Source organism: Oreochromis aureus, linkage group 5, assembly GCF_013358895.1.
Source record: "Oreochromis aureus strain Israel breed Guangdong linkage group 5, ZZ_aureus, whole genome shotgun sequence".
Lineage (NCBI taxonomy): Eukaryota > Metazoa > Chordata > Actinopteri > Cichliformes > Cichlidae > Oreochromis > Oreochromis aureus.
Window position 1 is genome coordinate 32763471 of NC_052946.1, and position 15261 is coordinate 32778731.

The following is a 15261-nucleotide window of genomic DNA, read 5'->3' on the forward strand; positions in this document are numbered from 1 at the left end:
ATGTGTAGACACAATAAGGGCAATATGCAACACACCCCATGAGGTATCATCTACCCATCACTAACCACTACAGTGAAGCATTGTGGTGGCAGTATCATGCTGTGGTGATGTTTTGGGTGGGAAGAACTTGGAGGCTATAGCCAGGCTCGATGGAAAGACTAATGCAGCAATGTTCAGAAACATCTTTCATGATAACCTGCTCCGGAGTGCTCTGGACCTTGGACTGGGGTGAAGGTTCATCTTCCAACAGGACAATGACCCTAAGCACACAGCCAAGATAACAAAGGAGTGGCTTCAGTACCATTCTGTGAATGTCCTTGAGTGGCCCGGCCAGAGCCCAGACTTGAACTCGATTGAGCATCTCTGGAAAGATCTGTTAGAGGCTGTACGCCCCCATAAAACCTGATGGAGCTTGAGAAGTTCTGGAAAAAAAAGGGAGAAACTGCCCCCAAATAGGTGCAGCTCAAAAAGAGTGAAGGCTGCAATTGCTGCCAAAGTTGCGTTAACAAAGTTTTGAGCAAAGATTGTGAATACTTATGTAGATGTTACATTTTTGTATTTTATTTTTTATAAATTTGCAAGAATTTCAAGCTAACTTTTGTTAAGGGTATTGCGTGTAAAAGTGAATAATGAATATAACCAATTTTGTAATAAAAATATAACATGATAAAACGTGGAATAAGTGAAGCACTGAATAGTTTATGGTAGGTTAAAAGACTGCAAAAAGCAACAAATTATAACACACATAACCTTACTGGAAGGTGACAGTACTAACCACTGCACCCACTGTAAAATGAATCACTATAGACAAAACAAATTTACAAACAGGTTTAATGACTTTTCTGGGGGGGGGGAGGGGGGAATGGCCCCAAAGGCACCATGCGTCATGTATTGTTAGATACATTTGTTGATTACATAGTCCAACTTCTACTCAAAGTATAAAATTGCAATGCACATTGGTAACAAAGACAATAGTAAACCACCTTAAACCAAAAAACAAACAAAGAAGAAAACTGCCCACACCATTCAGAATATGATACATTAGATATCTCATTATTAATTATCAATATCAGCACAATCACACATTTTTTTTCAGTGAAGCATATGGCAAACACTGAAAGTCAAGACAACTGAATCAAAACAAAATATTAATCTTTATAATGGCAAAAAAGTCTGTATAAAAGATAGACTGAGATACCTACTAGAGGAGGAGTGTTATTGTATCTAGCTTGTGAAATATGACATTCAAAGCCAGGTGCAAGTATGCCACCATACAATATTTTAAATTTGAACTTGTCCAGTGAACCACAGAGTAGACACTCGTCTAGCAGGACCCATGAGTTGGCAGTAAATTCTATCTCTAATAAAAGTCCTGCAATACTTTTAACATTTCCATCGTGGTGGAAAATGATCATCTCCAATACCCCACCCTTCCCTCCCGCTATTTCTTATCCAGCCCTATAAATAACAATCAATGGTCATACTCCACAGCACAGAGACAATAGCTCTCATTCAAGACAGTTATTCAGATTGATGTAACAATTATTTCATATGTAATGTCAGTAAAAAAATGTCTTAAATATCAAAAAGTGTTTTAATTAATGAATGCAGCTTCTCCACAAGTTACAGAGAGGAGTGAAGCAAATGTACCAACTTCACAGCATACAGTCTCTTTTTTAAACAAAAGAAACAGTGGTTAACTTCTCTCTGCTTTAACCATGGTCTCTGTGCTGAGTTTAGCTGATCACAAATATGAAGACCCCCCCACCCCCCAAATACTCCTATGTAACACATATTCCTTTAGCATCCACTTACTCACAGTACAGAAACAATTCATTTTATTCAGTAACGCTACATACCTCAAGGCAGAAAATAAGCACTGTGTTGCTGCACTCCCCCCTTCTTAATCTTTTAAGTGCAACTGAGCACACGTCTTCAAACAGAGAGAAATAACAGGGCATTTCATAAGTAAGGCAAAGCCCTGGGTTTATGTCAGGAAAGCAAAGGTTCAAGACATCCCTAGTGTCAAAATCAGTTATAGATAGATGCTTGTAAGACCTGATTTTTTTTAAAATTGTGTAATAATATATGTATAAAAAAAGAACCTTAATAACATGGCAACACAATTGACCTTCTCCCTGTACACTTGGACTGTAAAACCTGGGATGTTTTTTTATTTTTTTGTAATATAGACCTCATCAGAATTAGTTATCCCACTCCTCTGCGTGCCTGAATACAAGAACTGCCCCAAAAGATGTTGATCTGAGGTTTCTTTCCACATTTGTTTTCCAAAATACCTGTATGAATATTTTCTTTTCATTTAAAAACAAGAGGTAGTAAAAATAAGGCAATCCGAAGTGGCAGGCAATCATAATCTTTGGAGAAAAAGGCACTTGGTTTCCTAAACACCTAAACACAACTTGGCTCCACTTCCATGGTAATTTTCTCTCTACTTTTTCAATGCTATTTACACTTCTCTTGTTGCTCAGAGTGTGTTCCCTTGGATACTTTAAGAGTCTTTTCAACCCTAAACACATTCTCATCCCCTCGATAAAACATTTCAAGCTCCATCGATTACCTTTGCAAAAGTGACCCACTTCATCTAAATCATGTTTAAACACATGGAAAATAACTTGTCCTCAATTCTTCAAAATTTCTTTGCGTGCTGGCATGTTGAGATTCGCTCTTTTTTTTCCTTGGATACTTTTTTAAAGCATAAAATGTGTCCATGTTAGTTCGATCTAGCATTGCTTTGAATGTTTTCATAATTTCTCCTGGATTGTTGAGCTGGTTAAAGAGAGACTGTGTCACACTTTATTGTGTGGCTTTTCCAAAACCTCCCTGAAGAGCTGTTAGTCTTTAACAAGTCTGTAGACGTGATACTGAGCCCCGTGTTCACTCGTGGAAACCTCAAAAACAAATGCTATACAGAGCAAGGTTTCCTGTGTGTCGCGATTCGTCACCACCTGAGGAGAAGAACAGTCCATTTAGAAATAAGCCCATAATGATCAGCTGATTTGTGAATAAACAGAAAACAGCTAATATCAACCGATAAACTGGTCTTAATGGGGAGATTAAGCGTAAATGGAATGTTAAATGTTGAACTAAACAGCTATAATTCACTGTATTTTACCTGTAGGATAGTGAAGTTTTCAAGAACACTGTTCATCATGTATTTTTCAGGTAAGTGTTTCAGTTTGTGGATAAAGTTGATCATGTACTCGCACATAGGAGAGCGGTGGATCCTGTAAACACACTTTCCTCCCTCTAGGCGGGCGTACTCTGTCTGCAACACACACAGGCGAGTAAAGAACAGACAACAATGTGCATATAATATAAAAGACACGTCTCAGAAAAGACTCAGTTAATGCACCGGCGTACCTCTACTTTTTCGACAACCTGCTTGCCAAATGAGCAGACTTTGGTTGAAACAGTGATCGTCATGTTCTCAATGCTGCTGTATTGACTGCTGACACCGTAGAATGAACCTGGACCGTCTGGCATACCGCTGCTGTTCAGATCAGCCTGCAGAGTGCACACATGTCATCATGACAAAAGGCCCTCACATGACATCAACTTTAAATTGCATAAATAAATAAATAAATGAAGATGTGGATGTAAGTTATTCAAAAGAACATTTATTAACCAAAGACAAATGCAGTATAAATGAAGCAACATTCTATGAAATACATTGCCTCTTATCTTGAAATCATGTAATTTATCACTACATGTACCATGGTATTGTAAGAAAAAGAAGCAGTTTGCATAATTTCCAATTGTAGAAAACAGAGGCATGATAATATTAAGTGTCGATTATAATAACAACATACCCAGAACTTTACAAGGAAGAAAGCATTCTGGGGCCCTTTCTCATAAAGCTCTTTGAGCCCACCCTTCTTCTCAGGGAACTTGTCGTAGATCTGCCGAATGTCCACAGCCTCAAGGAGCGGATCGCTGTAGGAGGGATTGGTTTGTCCAATGTGGACAAACAGGTGTTTGCTGTACTATATTGGATAGAGACAGAGCAGATGATAAACGTTGGCTATAGGACTTGATTTAGTACAGGGAGCATGAACAAAAAAACAACTAAAACACAGCCCTCAAACATCAGCATTAGAGAGAGAGTGATGTAAACTATCAGGACAATGGAAATGGGCTCAAATGTATTAATGCCACTACACTTTTAAACAAGTTCTTATTACTCACAAGCTGTTTGGTTGGGATATGGTGCAGACCATATTTAACTCACATTGTCTGGGTCCCTCTGGACCTCCATGAAGGCTGAGTACTCCAGCAGCCTCAACTTAGAGGAGGCAATGGTCCGATCCTGCCAGACTGGCACTGCAGTAGCGGCTGGAGCAGGAGGTGGCGCCAAGGGCTCATAATCTTCATGTATGCAAACACATACGAATAAGCATTAATATATCACACGCATTTACCTTTTCAGGTTTCCATTTATTGATTTATTTTGTTCAAACTTACTTGGTATAGGTTGGTTTACAGAACCTGGTAGGCTCGAGTATGGGGGCTGTGCAAATGGTTTGATACTGAAAAATAATGAATGAAAGTAAGAAAAAGACTCCAATACCAGATTTTTGTGACACGCGGATACCTCAGTTATGCAGAATTGTTAGTGTATCAGTGTAAGCATGTGTTGCTGCACCAGCTAGGCGTAAGTCCACCTGCTTCATTGCTTAGTAGTGATGCAAAACAGCATCATTTGACTGTGCTTTTGCTGACAAATTCATAAAAATGCATACAATTTTTTTTGTGAACACAAGTCATCAAACACTACAAGGATTCATCTACCACATTCCTGTTTTCTTAATAAAATCTGAAGCAGTCTATTGCCTGGTGGTGGTGATGGTGGTTTACATCAGTGCAGAAAACATACAATGCAGTGTAGAAGAGTTAGTACTGCTTTGTGCTCAGAGTTGAACCTTGGCTAGGGGGAACTTACGCATGGCTGGTGCGGCCAAGCCCAGGAGTCCTTCCCGGGTTGAAATCTAGAACCAGCCTGGTGTACAAAAACGTTATTCATTAAACATTCCCTGCAATACCCACCTGATATTAAACCTAACCTCATCAGTGATTCATTTACTTATTCATGCTTTTACTTATCTCTATCACCAACGTCTTACTTCAGAAAGAATACCATGATACCACAAAGTTCCTGTGCGTTCAGTACAGGGGTTTACTTACTCCTGAGAAGGTCCAGGCTGTCCTGGGATTTGAGCAGGCCAGAACTGCAGAGTAAAGAAGAAAATAAAAGTCAGTGCCCATTTGAATCACTTCAAACTGCAATGAAAAACATTAATGCCTTTTAATTGCCAAAAATTGAACAGTGGTCTCACTCTGGCTGGTGGATACGGGGCCGGAGGCAGTGGTGGAAGATGTTTATTTATTATACTCGGAGAGACGATCTGGGCAGATGACAGCGCTGCCATGTTCTGCAGGGCTTTGTCCTTAGATGCCTGATCCTGCAGGTTGACAGAGAGAAACGAGAGGAGTCAGCCACAAGGTGGCAGCCTAACCTCGGCTTAATCCAATGCAGTATGCTATCCTAATGATAATACAAAACAATGACACTGTTTGTGTATGTTTCATAAATGATTAATAAGTCTTTTCTAAATAAAGTTAACATTAGCTTAGCTCAACATTCAATCTATTGCAAGGTATCAATACAACATTGTTCTGAAGATGTTTGTTTGAAAGAGCAGCTTTCAGAAGGAAGCAAAGAGAAGTACAGAAAAAAAATCAAGGTCAGTGTGTTATAAGGCTCACCACAGGAAAACAGAATAAAGAGATTCAAGTTGCAAGAGTACACATGGAGAATTTAGATTAAAATTTACTATGAGAGACTTGAAACGTAGCATAAAAATGATCCAAATGCAGCCAATTGCTGTCTATTTGTTTTAATTATCATTATTTTGAAAGTATACATTGTTTCTCCACTACAAACACGTCAATTCAAATTTTTGAAATGTACTATTTTTCTCTTTTTCTAATGGCAAAAAGCAATTTAGCCACCAAAATGTGACTTTGCAATTTAAAGAAATACGCCTCAGAAGTGAGAACCCGAATCAAAGAACGACACCTTATGCCAAGCAAGCAGGACTCTGACTTTTGGCGGAGGTTGGAGGATATTAAACTATTGTAGCAGGATGTGGAGCAGTACTGTGCTCAAAGCGTGGCTGTTTTTGAAGCATTGCTTCATTGCGGGATTGCAATGGGTTGGGGCGCCATGCCAGCAGAGGGCCATAGCAAAGGGACAGTGCAGTGTTGCTGCCAAACAAAGGGGAGGAGGGAAGCATATTGCACAAGTCAAATTCACTTACCAAATTCATCGCCTGAATCAAAAAAGAGAGAAACCATTAGTACTGTTCAATTCTCAAAGCTATGTTGAGGTTAATCTATCTTTTTTTGGTGGGCATACGTATAAATCTGAGTGTTCAAATCCAGGTCCATAATTGATTTTGTTTGTATTGTGAAAATAATGAATAACTAACAATTTCAAGTTGTTGTAAATGTGTGGGGAAACACGAAGCCAATTCATTGTTTCATTGAGGAAAGAATGAATTTGATTTTTTTTTTAAAGAGGATATAAAATCTGAGTGCAATTCAAAACATAGGATTATTTTTTTTATTTCGATAACTCAGCAGATATAAAATCTCAAGGAAGTTAAATCCTTAAAACTTGTTACTTAATACTTATTGCTGTGCAACATATGAGATGTACAGCGGGTAGACATTTGCAGCTGTTACGCTTCAGGTGTACACTTCACTTCAAAGAGTGGCTTGGAAAACTTTTTTTTTTTCTTTTTTTGTTTCTAGAACTTTGAGTTGGATAAACTCAGAGTCCGTCATAGCTGCCCTCTACCTCTGGGTGTTAACGTTTCAAAGCCAAGGCAAAAAGTAAAATTGACCTTATCAATCCTTGCACCTATCAAAAATGCACTCATGATGCATTATAAATCCAAACAACCGAACTATATAATCAGTAGTTAATTAACAAGTTAAGTAAATGTTTAATGGGCTTGGTGTAAAGTGTATTAAATTGATTATGATTTTTTTTCTTACATGGACACAGAAGGAATGAGACTGAATAGGGTATCTAATGCTTTCGTGTCACAACAGAAGAAAACAATCTTTATTCTTATAAATTCTAATTATTCCATGTTAACGTTTTCAAACAGAGAGTGGGTTCCTTGATCTTTTATGTCTTGTCCAAACAAGACAGTAATTTTAAAAGTGTATTATTTTTTAATTAAAATATTCATGTGAGAATTGGAATTGGAATTGGAAGGACTAATAAAGTGACCTCTGTGAGACCTGTAAGGTTAGCGGTGAACTTGTAGACAAACAAGGGAGGAACAGGGTGAAGATTTCACCATGAAAAGTCAATGTAATCAGAAAAACACATCTCATTTTAAATGGGGTCTTTGTATTCAACATAACCTAGGAGTTTGTAGACAGCTCAGAAATCAGGTCAAAATTTATGAGAGGTGATGCTTGATGCATCTACTTCTTTTTAATTTAGAATACTAGCCACCGTTGGGTGTTCTGCGCTGAATATAGGGTGTCACCACTGACAAAATGAGACTACACGGTTTTTTCTTCTGTTTTTTTTAAACAAAACATCCCTGCTATGAATGCCATTTTGCCCCAGATTAGTCTGTGTTAATTCAAGTTTAGGTTTAGGTTAGGATTCAAAAGATCACAGTATCTTTAGTATTAAGTAGTGTCTGGATATAGTTTTTTACTCATATGTGAAAATGCAAAAAACAACAAAAAGCATAAAGAGTTGAAAGAGGATTTACGAAGTTTGAGAAAAGTCAAAAGGAGGCACAAGATTACAATGGAGGATTATTTTTCTATGTTGACTTTTACAAAAGGCATTACAAAGAAGCACACTCTAGGAGCTCAGGATGTCAGAGACAGTTTTAGGGAAAGAAAAGGTCTCAGAAGAGTACAGTGTGATGCAGCAGCATGACTGGCACAAAAGAAAGATACATAGCTGGAGCAACATGCAGCTAAATGACCTTTCACTCAAATTTTATCAGCTTGTGCAGCATTCATTTCAAGTAGAGGCTATAGGATGAGATAGAATAATTCAGAGGATGAGATTAAATGCATTCCTACAGCTCAAAATCATAGTAAAAACGCTCTCTGTCGGTGCATTGTATCCATGGTACAGATGCAATATTATAACGATTTCTAAAGTTTAACTGTTAAACAATAATGCATGTGGCAAGCTTGCATCTACTTATGCAGCCAGAGTACACCTCATGCCAAAGCAAGGACTGATAAATATATTCACAAAGTAGCAGGTTAGTGCCAAGCCAAGCATTTACCAGCCCCACAGGCCGCAGTGAAGCGCATACCTTTAGCTTTGACTGGATCTCGCGAGATTTTCTCCGGGCGAGAACCTGCAAGTGGCTAGAAACCTGCACAGAAAAATAGCCAAGAGGAGGAAAGAAGAAAGGAGACAGAGAGAGAAGAGAAGAAAGAGAGAAGCCGTAACCAAAGAGGAAAGAGACGCCCAGTCAGTGTTGCCGGGAGGCAGGCTGGCAGCACCTACCTTTATACCCGCCTGGTATTCACGAACTTTCTTCCGTGCTAACACCTGTATGTGACTAGACACCTAAAGGGGTGTGAAACAGCGTTTGAGCATAAAAATAACATGCAGATCCATGCACACAGGCCACACATCTATGCAAGTGCTGACACACACACACACACACACACACACACACACACACACACACACACACACCCCTTTTACAGGATCATGACACACATTAAGAAATCTACACATAAAATAAGAAAGTGGATTTAAAGGATAAGGCCAGTTATTTTTCATATTAAAGTCTAGACAGTTAATTGAATGAACTAATTAATAAAAATGATAAGTTAAAGGTTTATTTATGAAGACAAAAGGTATTTGTTTAATGTTTCAGTTTGATAATTTGTGGTCTATACTGTTTTTGTCCAAAATCAAATCAATTGTTAATAATAATAATGATAACAACAATAATAACAACAATGATAATAAAGTAAATTTTAAAACCAGACTTGTCCTCTGAAGAACTCATAATCCACTTTTTTTAAGGAAGCCACGAGACTCTATTTAAAAAAAACAGCTGTTTTGATGATGGATTTTTTCTATGTGGCCCAGTCAGTAGCTGGACCCAAACATTAAAGTTGTAAAAAACTTGATTACCTGTTTTCTTGTCCGGGTTTTGCCTGTTCTCAGCTTGATGTACCTCGCTATTAATTCATTGCGACCTGTGAAAGAGAGACAAAAAAATAGTGGGAGCTTATTTTACAGGATGGTAATTGGATTACACTAAGCACAGACAGACAAACAGCAGGTGTCTCCAGAGTCACATTTAATATGACGACACACAAACTGGCAGATAGATTGAAAGAAATCATTCAACATTTGGAGATTACTTGCAATATCCAAAATTGGACAGAAGGTGGCACTCTTCTCAAGTCTTGATCTCATGTTAAAAGAAAAGTAGTGTGGCATTTCTCAAAGCTCAGAATATTTGTCAGGAGCCACAGGAGACACCTCTGTTTCCTATAGTGAGATTTTTTTAAGCAAATTAGCAAATAGTACATTTATTTGTTTCACCCCTGGGTTTTCACTAGCTTGTTTCACACCTCCTTAAATTCTGCTCACATGGCCCTGAAGCCTAATTACAAAGAGTACTTAAAAACAGAACCGCGTTTTTTTTTTTCATGCCATAACATCTACACTCGACATTCTGCACAAACAGGTTGTGCAGAGAACAGAATTCTATTTCGGGCTTTCACGGTCCTCTATGCACTCAGTGCTGCGCATGTGATTCATCAAGCCATACCTTTTCAACAAACTGCAGCTGTGGTCATGCAAAAATCATCTTTAGAGTATGAGAAGTGCAAAAAGTGTTATTATGTTGTCTCAATGGAAAATCAGTCCATCAGTGCTTTCAGTTATCTTCTCTGCCAAGTCACGCTTATTAGGTTTCTGTGGCCGAAAATCGGGCCAGAGGGAGAGGCTGAACTGCCGTATCATTATGAATAATGGCCTTAACACTGCTAAACTTGCTGACATAAATTTACACCAACAAAATTGGTCAAGATGCGCCTTCATGAACAAACAAAAGACTGTGTGTCTAGATGTTCAACAGCTTTCCAGACACATAATAGCAGCAGAAACAAGTCCTGTTTTTTTCACACACTCTTTAGCACTTGGCCTCCAGAAGGCCATGGTTAGTGCAATTACCATAAAAGTACTGCAGGCCATCTCCAGTAGGCTTGCAGCACTCACCGTACAAGCCAACCAGTCAGTCCGGCAGTCGGCCAGCAAAGCAGAGCTGAACTGTCTGCCGATACTGAGGTAGTCCCTCCCCTTCTGCCCCAGGCCAAGGATGGACACACCCGCTTCAGCGCCTCCGCATTCCTAGCATTCCTCTAAGCCTGTCACATCTGTGCTAGCCAGTCTGATTGGCCTGGGCCCGTGAACACAGCCAGAACTCGGGTGAACACACATATGTTCATATGCACTCCCAGCCCTGGGAGAAGCAGGGGTTAGAGCTGGAGTGAAGGCCATCAGGATGGGGTAAGGGGCAAAAGGGCAGCTGAGAAGGGCAGTAACTCTTGCAGGAAACACAAAGCCATAACTGTCTCTGCCAGCAACTGCCACCTGGCAGTAAAGTAGCCCATTTCCCAAAACAACAGCACAGTGTGACCCCGCAGTCAGCAGACGGCCGCACCTGCTGCCGACCATCCCAACAGAGTGTGGCAAAGAAAGAACAATGACATCAACCCCCACCCAACTGTCACTCTCAATCGCTTCAGCTGGGGAAAAAGCAATGCAGCAACAACAACCCCACAGTTCTGATATGAATATCACCGATATCTCACTGCACATTACTGTGTACTGAAATTAACTTGGTGCTACAGGCTTGACCAAGAAAGATAAGAACTTGAAAGATGTGGATGAGGTGTAACTCGCACACTTTACGGACTACAAAGAGGTTGAATAAAACTCAACTTTCTGTTATGGTGATGTCGAGATGTAAAGATTTTTGAAACTTCCCGCAGTGATAAGCACAGTAATGGCTCTGAATTGTGTGGTACATAATAACCTTTCACCTGTTGGACAGTGAAGTTCTTTAGTTAGGGTGCTGAGAACCAAGTCTTCATTTTGTGGACCTTGGAGGTGTAACTTATTTTGTAAAGAGTTTTTCCTTCTTTTTTTCAAATGCACAGCAGTTGATTCATACTGGAAAAGCTTGCAGGGGAAGTCCTGAACAACTAAAGGTAGTACCAGGAATTATGTCAACCATCTGAAATGAAAAGCATGACATCCTTTAAAGATGTTAATTACAGCTCATAAGGAAGTGACTTTCTTTTCTTTTCTGTTTGTTTGTTTTTTTATTTTAACTTTATATTGCCAACCTCCTTAAATGGGTACGGACTGAACAAGTCAACATTATAGCCCAGTTGTAACTAGATTACATCTAGACACAGGTAAGAAAAATTGGGATTCATATTGTGGATAGTGATTTTAAGCCAAAAAAGGGGGCTGTACGAGGTGATCCCCCACCCTTATTTGAAGGGGGAGTTCCTGACTATAAAAATATATGGAGGCAGTAGTTGTCATATGATCCGAAAATACATTAACAAAATAATTCAGTCATTAATTATTTAAAAACGTCAAAGCAGTAGCAACAGTGTACACCAGTAGCTGTTTTGTGCTAATTAATACTTCAGCAAGTTCTTCTTTAGAAAAAATACCCAGAAAGACCGGTTAGATTAGTTGATAGTTTTTGAGGATACTGCTTCCTTAAAACTGTAAGACATTAAAAAAAAAAGCAACCGAGAATTACTGCGTCTTCAATCTGCACCCGTGGTAGCAACATCTGCTCAGATTTGACACGGTCAGGGGGATCAGAGCGGGAGTAGCACGGACTGCAGGGGATCATGACAGGTGCTTACAAAAACACAGACACACTCTTGTACAGTGGTATGCAAAGTCTCATTGTCCTCTATTTTCTCTACATTTGGTCTTTCCATCTCTCTTTCCGCTTTTGAACTGCTTATGACTTTTTTGTTGATTGCTCAACACCCACTCAGATCGCCGCAGGCTGCCATTCTTAACCTCTTCATTGACAAGACACGCCTATCTTTTTCTTATACTACATTACTGCTGGAATTTTCCACTTACACACCAAGATAGTGAGCCAAAAGGTACTCTCTCTTCACTCCCCATAACCCCCACCCCCAGAACCTTTTATACGCCCTTATTATCTTCTCTCCTACCTTGTCATAACACTGAGGTAATCCAAAATTGCTAACATACTGCTCAGCCATGACTGAAAACATTCCTTACATCTCAGTGAGTAACTGACAGAGAAGCTACATGGCTGCTCAGTCATCATTACAAACCAAAGCTGCCCCCCCACCCCCACCCCCCCACCCCACCCACGTGCCCCGCCCCCTTTTCTTTTTCTTATATATGTCCACATACATACTGTGTTTTGTCACAGCTGTGCACATGCACTGAACCTGCTGGCAATTCCACATTGGTCCACCAAAGTAGGAACAGACATAAACCCCTGTTTAGCACTCAAATCTTTCTCTACTTTTATTACCCAGAGTGCTCTTTAGTAGTGACAGCTGCAGGTCTAAAAGAGAAAAAGGTGTGTGCTTTGGGTTTGACACACCTGTTGAGGCCAGAAAACGCAGGTGAACAACATGTCAGCACAGCCCCAAGGCCAAACAAGACAGGCAACATTTTTTCCATCTTCTAACGACACTTCCTCTAAATTTACTGTGTGCCGTGAGCCAACCATTTCATTTTACCAAGAATTAAGGTCCTGACTGTTGTTTAAATGTTTTGTTTTTCGTTAATCTGAAAAGATGCAGACGATAATCTTTACCTGTAACAACTGAGTTCCTTTACTCGAACAAACGATCTGAAAAAGCAACCAAAAGGTTTGACATTTTGGTAAATATTTACTTACGAATAAGATGAGATGACTGAAATTAAAAGTCAAGTATAGGGGTCATAAAACCCATTAAAGTTTGCTTTTATAGGGGCATGAATTAGCTACTTGACCTTGAGACAGTGACCTCTGAGTCTAAAACATAACCAGCCTCATAGGTGTTTATACATTTCTGGAACTTATGGGTTTGGGCAGATGTAATTCAATAAAGAAACAATAATTTGTGATTTTTTTCTGTCTTTGTGCTAAGCTAAACTGACCACCCACTGGCTATAGTAAAACCAAGTAAATCTTATCAATTTTACTGTATTTTAGTGTATTGTATTTTACTTCCTGCATTGAATCCAAGCAGAATTAAGCCAATTAATTAAATAATAACAACTTAAGGTAATAAAACTTTAGTGGCAATGTGTCGTTTCTGAGCAATATTTTTTTCTCTCTCAGACACTGTCCTTGGAGAATGACTTTAAGGTGCCCTGCAGCTGCTAAAACACCAGTTTACACAGAAAACCTTAAATCCAAATCAGAACCATTTACTCATCTGCTTTTAAGTACATGGTTGTGCAAGGGGGAAATTGTGTGTGCCACACTTTCTTTTAAAAATGCCCCTATACATTCTATTATTGGCATTAATTAATTTCCTTTTACCTCTTACAAACTGTTACAAACACTTCTGTTGCACTACGTATGATCAAAACCAACTTAACAACAATACAATACAATATAGTAAGAAGAGGCTATTTTGAGTTGTTTAAAGGTGTACTTTAAACTAGACTCTTGCCGGTTTTGAAAAATTCCAGAAAGTTATGAAAGTTTTATAAAGCTATATATATATATATATATAAATATTTTTACTTTTTAACATAACGAATCTGATTGTCAACACATGATTCAATAAAACTTTTTGGGGGGCTTATTTGAACTTTTTGTCACCCCTGAGCTATGTAAGTGACTGGAAATGGTACTGGGAAGTCTAGACTGGTTTTTGGAGCAGTGACCACATGAGTATAAAGTAGTCTTTTCTTGCTAATGGAAATTTGCAAAGGTTTCCCAGCAAATAAAAATCCTGGCCGAAAAAGTGGAATTCCCAATGGGAGGGATGACTTGCCTGCTTTTGGAGGCCAGTGGAGTCTGAGACTGCAAGGTAGACAGTCTTACATACAGTGCAATCGTTAACATTCCCCTAACCTCACGTCAGGGCAGCTTTTAGATGTCTGAGGTAATCACCTTGTGAGAAGGCTTCTTCTCGGGGCATTCCTTGGCTCTCCCAGCAGAGCCTCAGATGACTTATTGTAAAAGGAGAGGGTGTTTAGTGCTCTAGAAAAAAAAAGGGCTTCTAAAAGGGGTCTTGACAGTTTGTTGCTGAGGGGGCAGGTTTGTGCAAAGCCTGCTTCTCTGTTGGTGTTCTCATGACAAATGTATGGAAGTGAAGAAACAACACTGCACAGCTGAAGTGGACTAAAACATTACTTGGGTAAATTTGAAAATGCTTCAAAAGTTTATGTGTGCGCAAAAGTCAAAGCATGTTCTAAACTAGCTCTGGCACCTAGCAGAAATATGGCACAATATTTTTCCCATTATATCCCATTATATCACATGTATATGTTTAAGCATGATATTCAAATCTGCCAAAATAAAAAGTTGATAGATGTTTTTTGATTTACCTCATATAAAACTAAATCGCATTGGATAAAACCCAACCAATATTGTTGTCAGCCAGTACTAACCTGTCATAAGTGTATCAGCATAGGTGTATCCTGTGCAACAGACACCTTCATAAAAATTTTGATCTTTGGGATAATTTGTGCCATCACATAGTGAGAGCAAACTGAACTACATTATTTACAGTATACATATATGTCATTAGTTTGTTAAATCCATGCTAAAATGTTCCTTTTTGGGGGCGGATTAATCTGTGACCGTATTTAATGCCATAAAATGTTAAATTAATCAGCAAAACCATAAAATATTCAATTTAAAATTATCCAAAAGAAAAAGCAGTGTGTCAGAAATATTTGATAAACAAACTAATTATTAGAAATTCATCTACGCAAACAAAACTTTAATTAAGTTTTGACTAATCATTTAATCCACTACGCGTTTCATGACTACTTTGTTCCTTAAGGCAGGTTGAGAGTAACAACAGAAGCTGCAGCAGTGGCTGAGTAATCTCAGGTATGTGCTTGTCCTTGAATATCCGAATCTGCTGAACAAATGAGGATAAGATTCCATCTTGGTTGAATCACACCAAAAGAATCCT

At 38.9% G+C, this 15261-nt stretch overlaps 1 protein-coding gene across 8 annotated transcripts in view; it reads right to left on the bottom strand.

Moving 5' to 3' along the window:
- Positions 1 to 813: 813 nt before the first annotated feature.
- tead3b (TEA domain family member 3 b) overlaps positions 814 to 15261 on the bottom strand; it is a 28344-nt gene continuing 13896 nt past the window's right edge. Inside the window, exons 4-16 of one of the 8 annotated variants that reach the window (XM_039612306.1) lie at positions 9224 to 9288; positions 8582 to 8644; positions 8385 to 8447; positions 6339 to 6350; positions 5355 to 5480; positions 5203 to 5246; positions 4961 to 5017; positions 4483 to 4547; positions 4250 to 4386; positions 3831 to 4004; positions 3382 to 3525; positions 3134 to 3286; positions 814 to 2966 (exon numbers count right to left, since the gene is read on the bottom strand). In XM_039612306.1, the coding sequence (XP_039468240.1) occupies positions 2853 to 2966; positions 3134 to 3286; positions 3382 to 3525; positions 3831 to 4004; positions 4250 to 4386; positions 4483 to 4547; positions 4961 to 5017; positions 5203 to 5246; positions 5355 to 5480; positions 6339 to 6350; positions 8385 to 8447; positions 8582 to 8644; positions 9224 to 9288 (1217 nt within the window). In that variant the 3' untranslated portion in view covers positions 814 to 2852. The remainder of the gene's footprint in view (positions 2967 to 3133; positions 3287 to 3381; positions 3526 to 3830; positions 4005 to 4249; positions 4387 to 4482; positions 4548 to 4960; positions 5018 to 5202; positions 5247 to 5354; positions 5481 to 6338; positions 6351 to 8384; positions 8448 to 8581; positions 8645 to 9223; positions 9289 to 15261) is intronic. The other 7 variants (XM_039612308.1, XM_031736641.2, XM_031736640.2 and 4 more) reach the window with 7 other exon arrangements.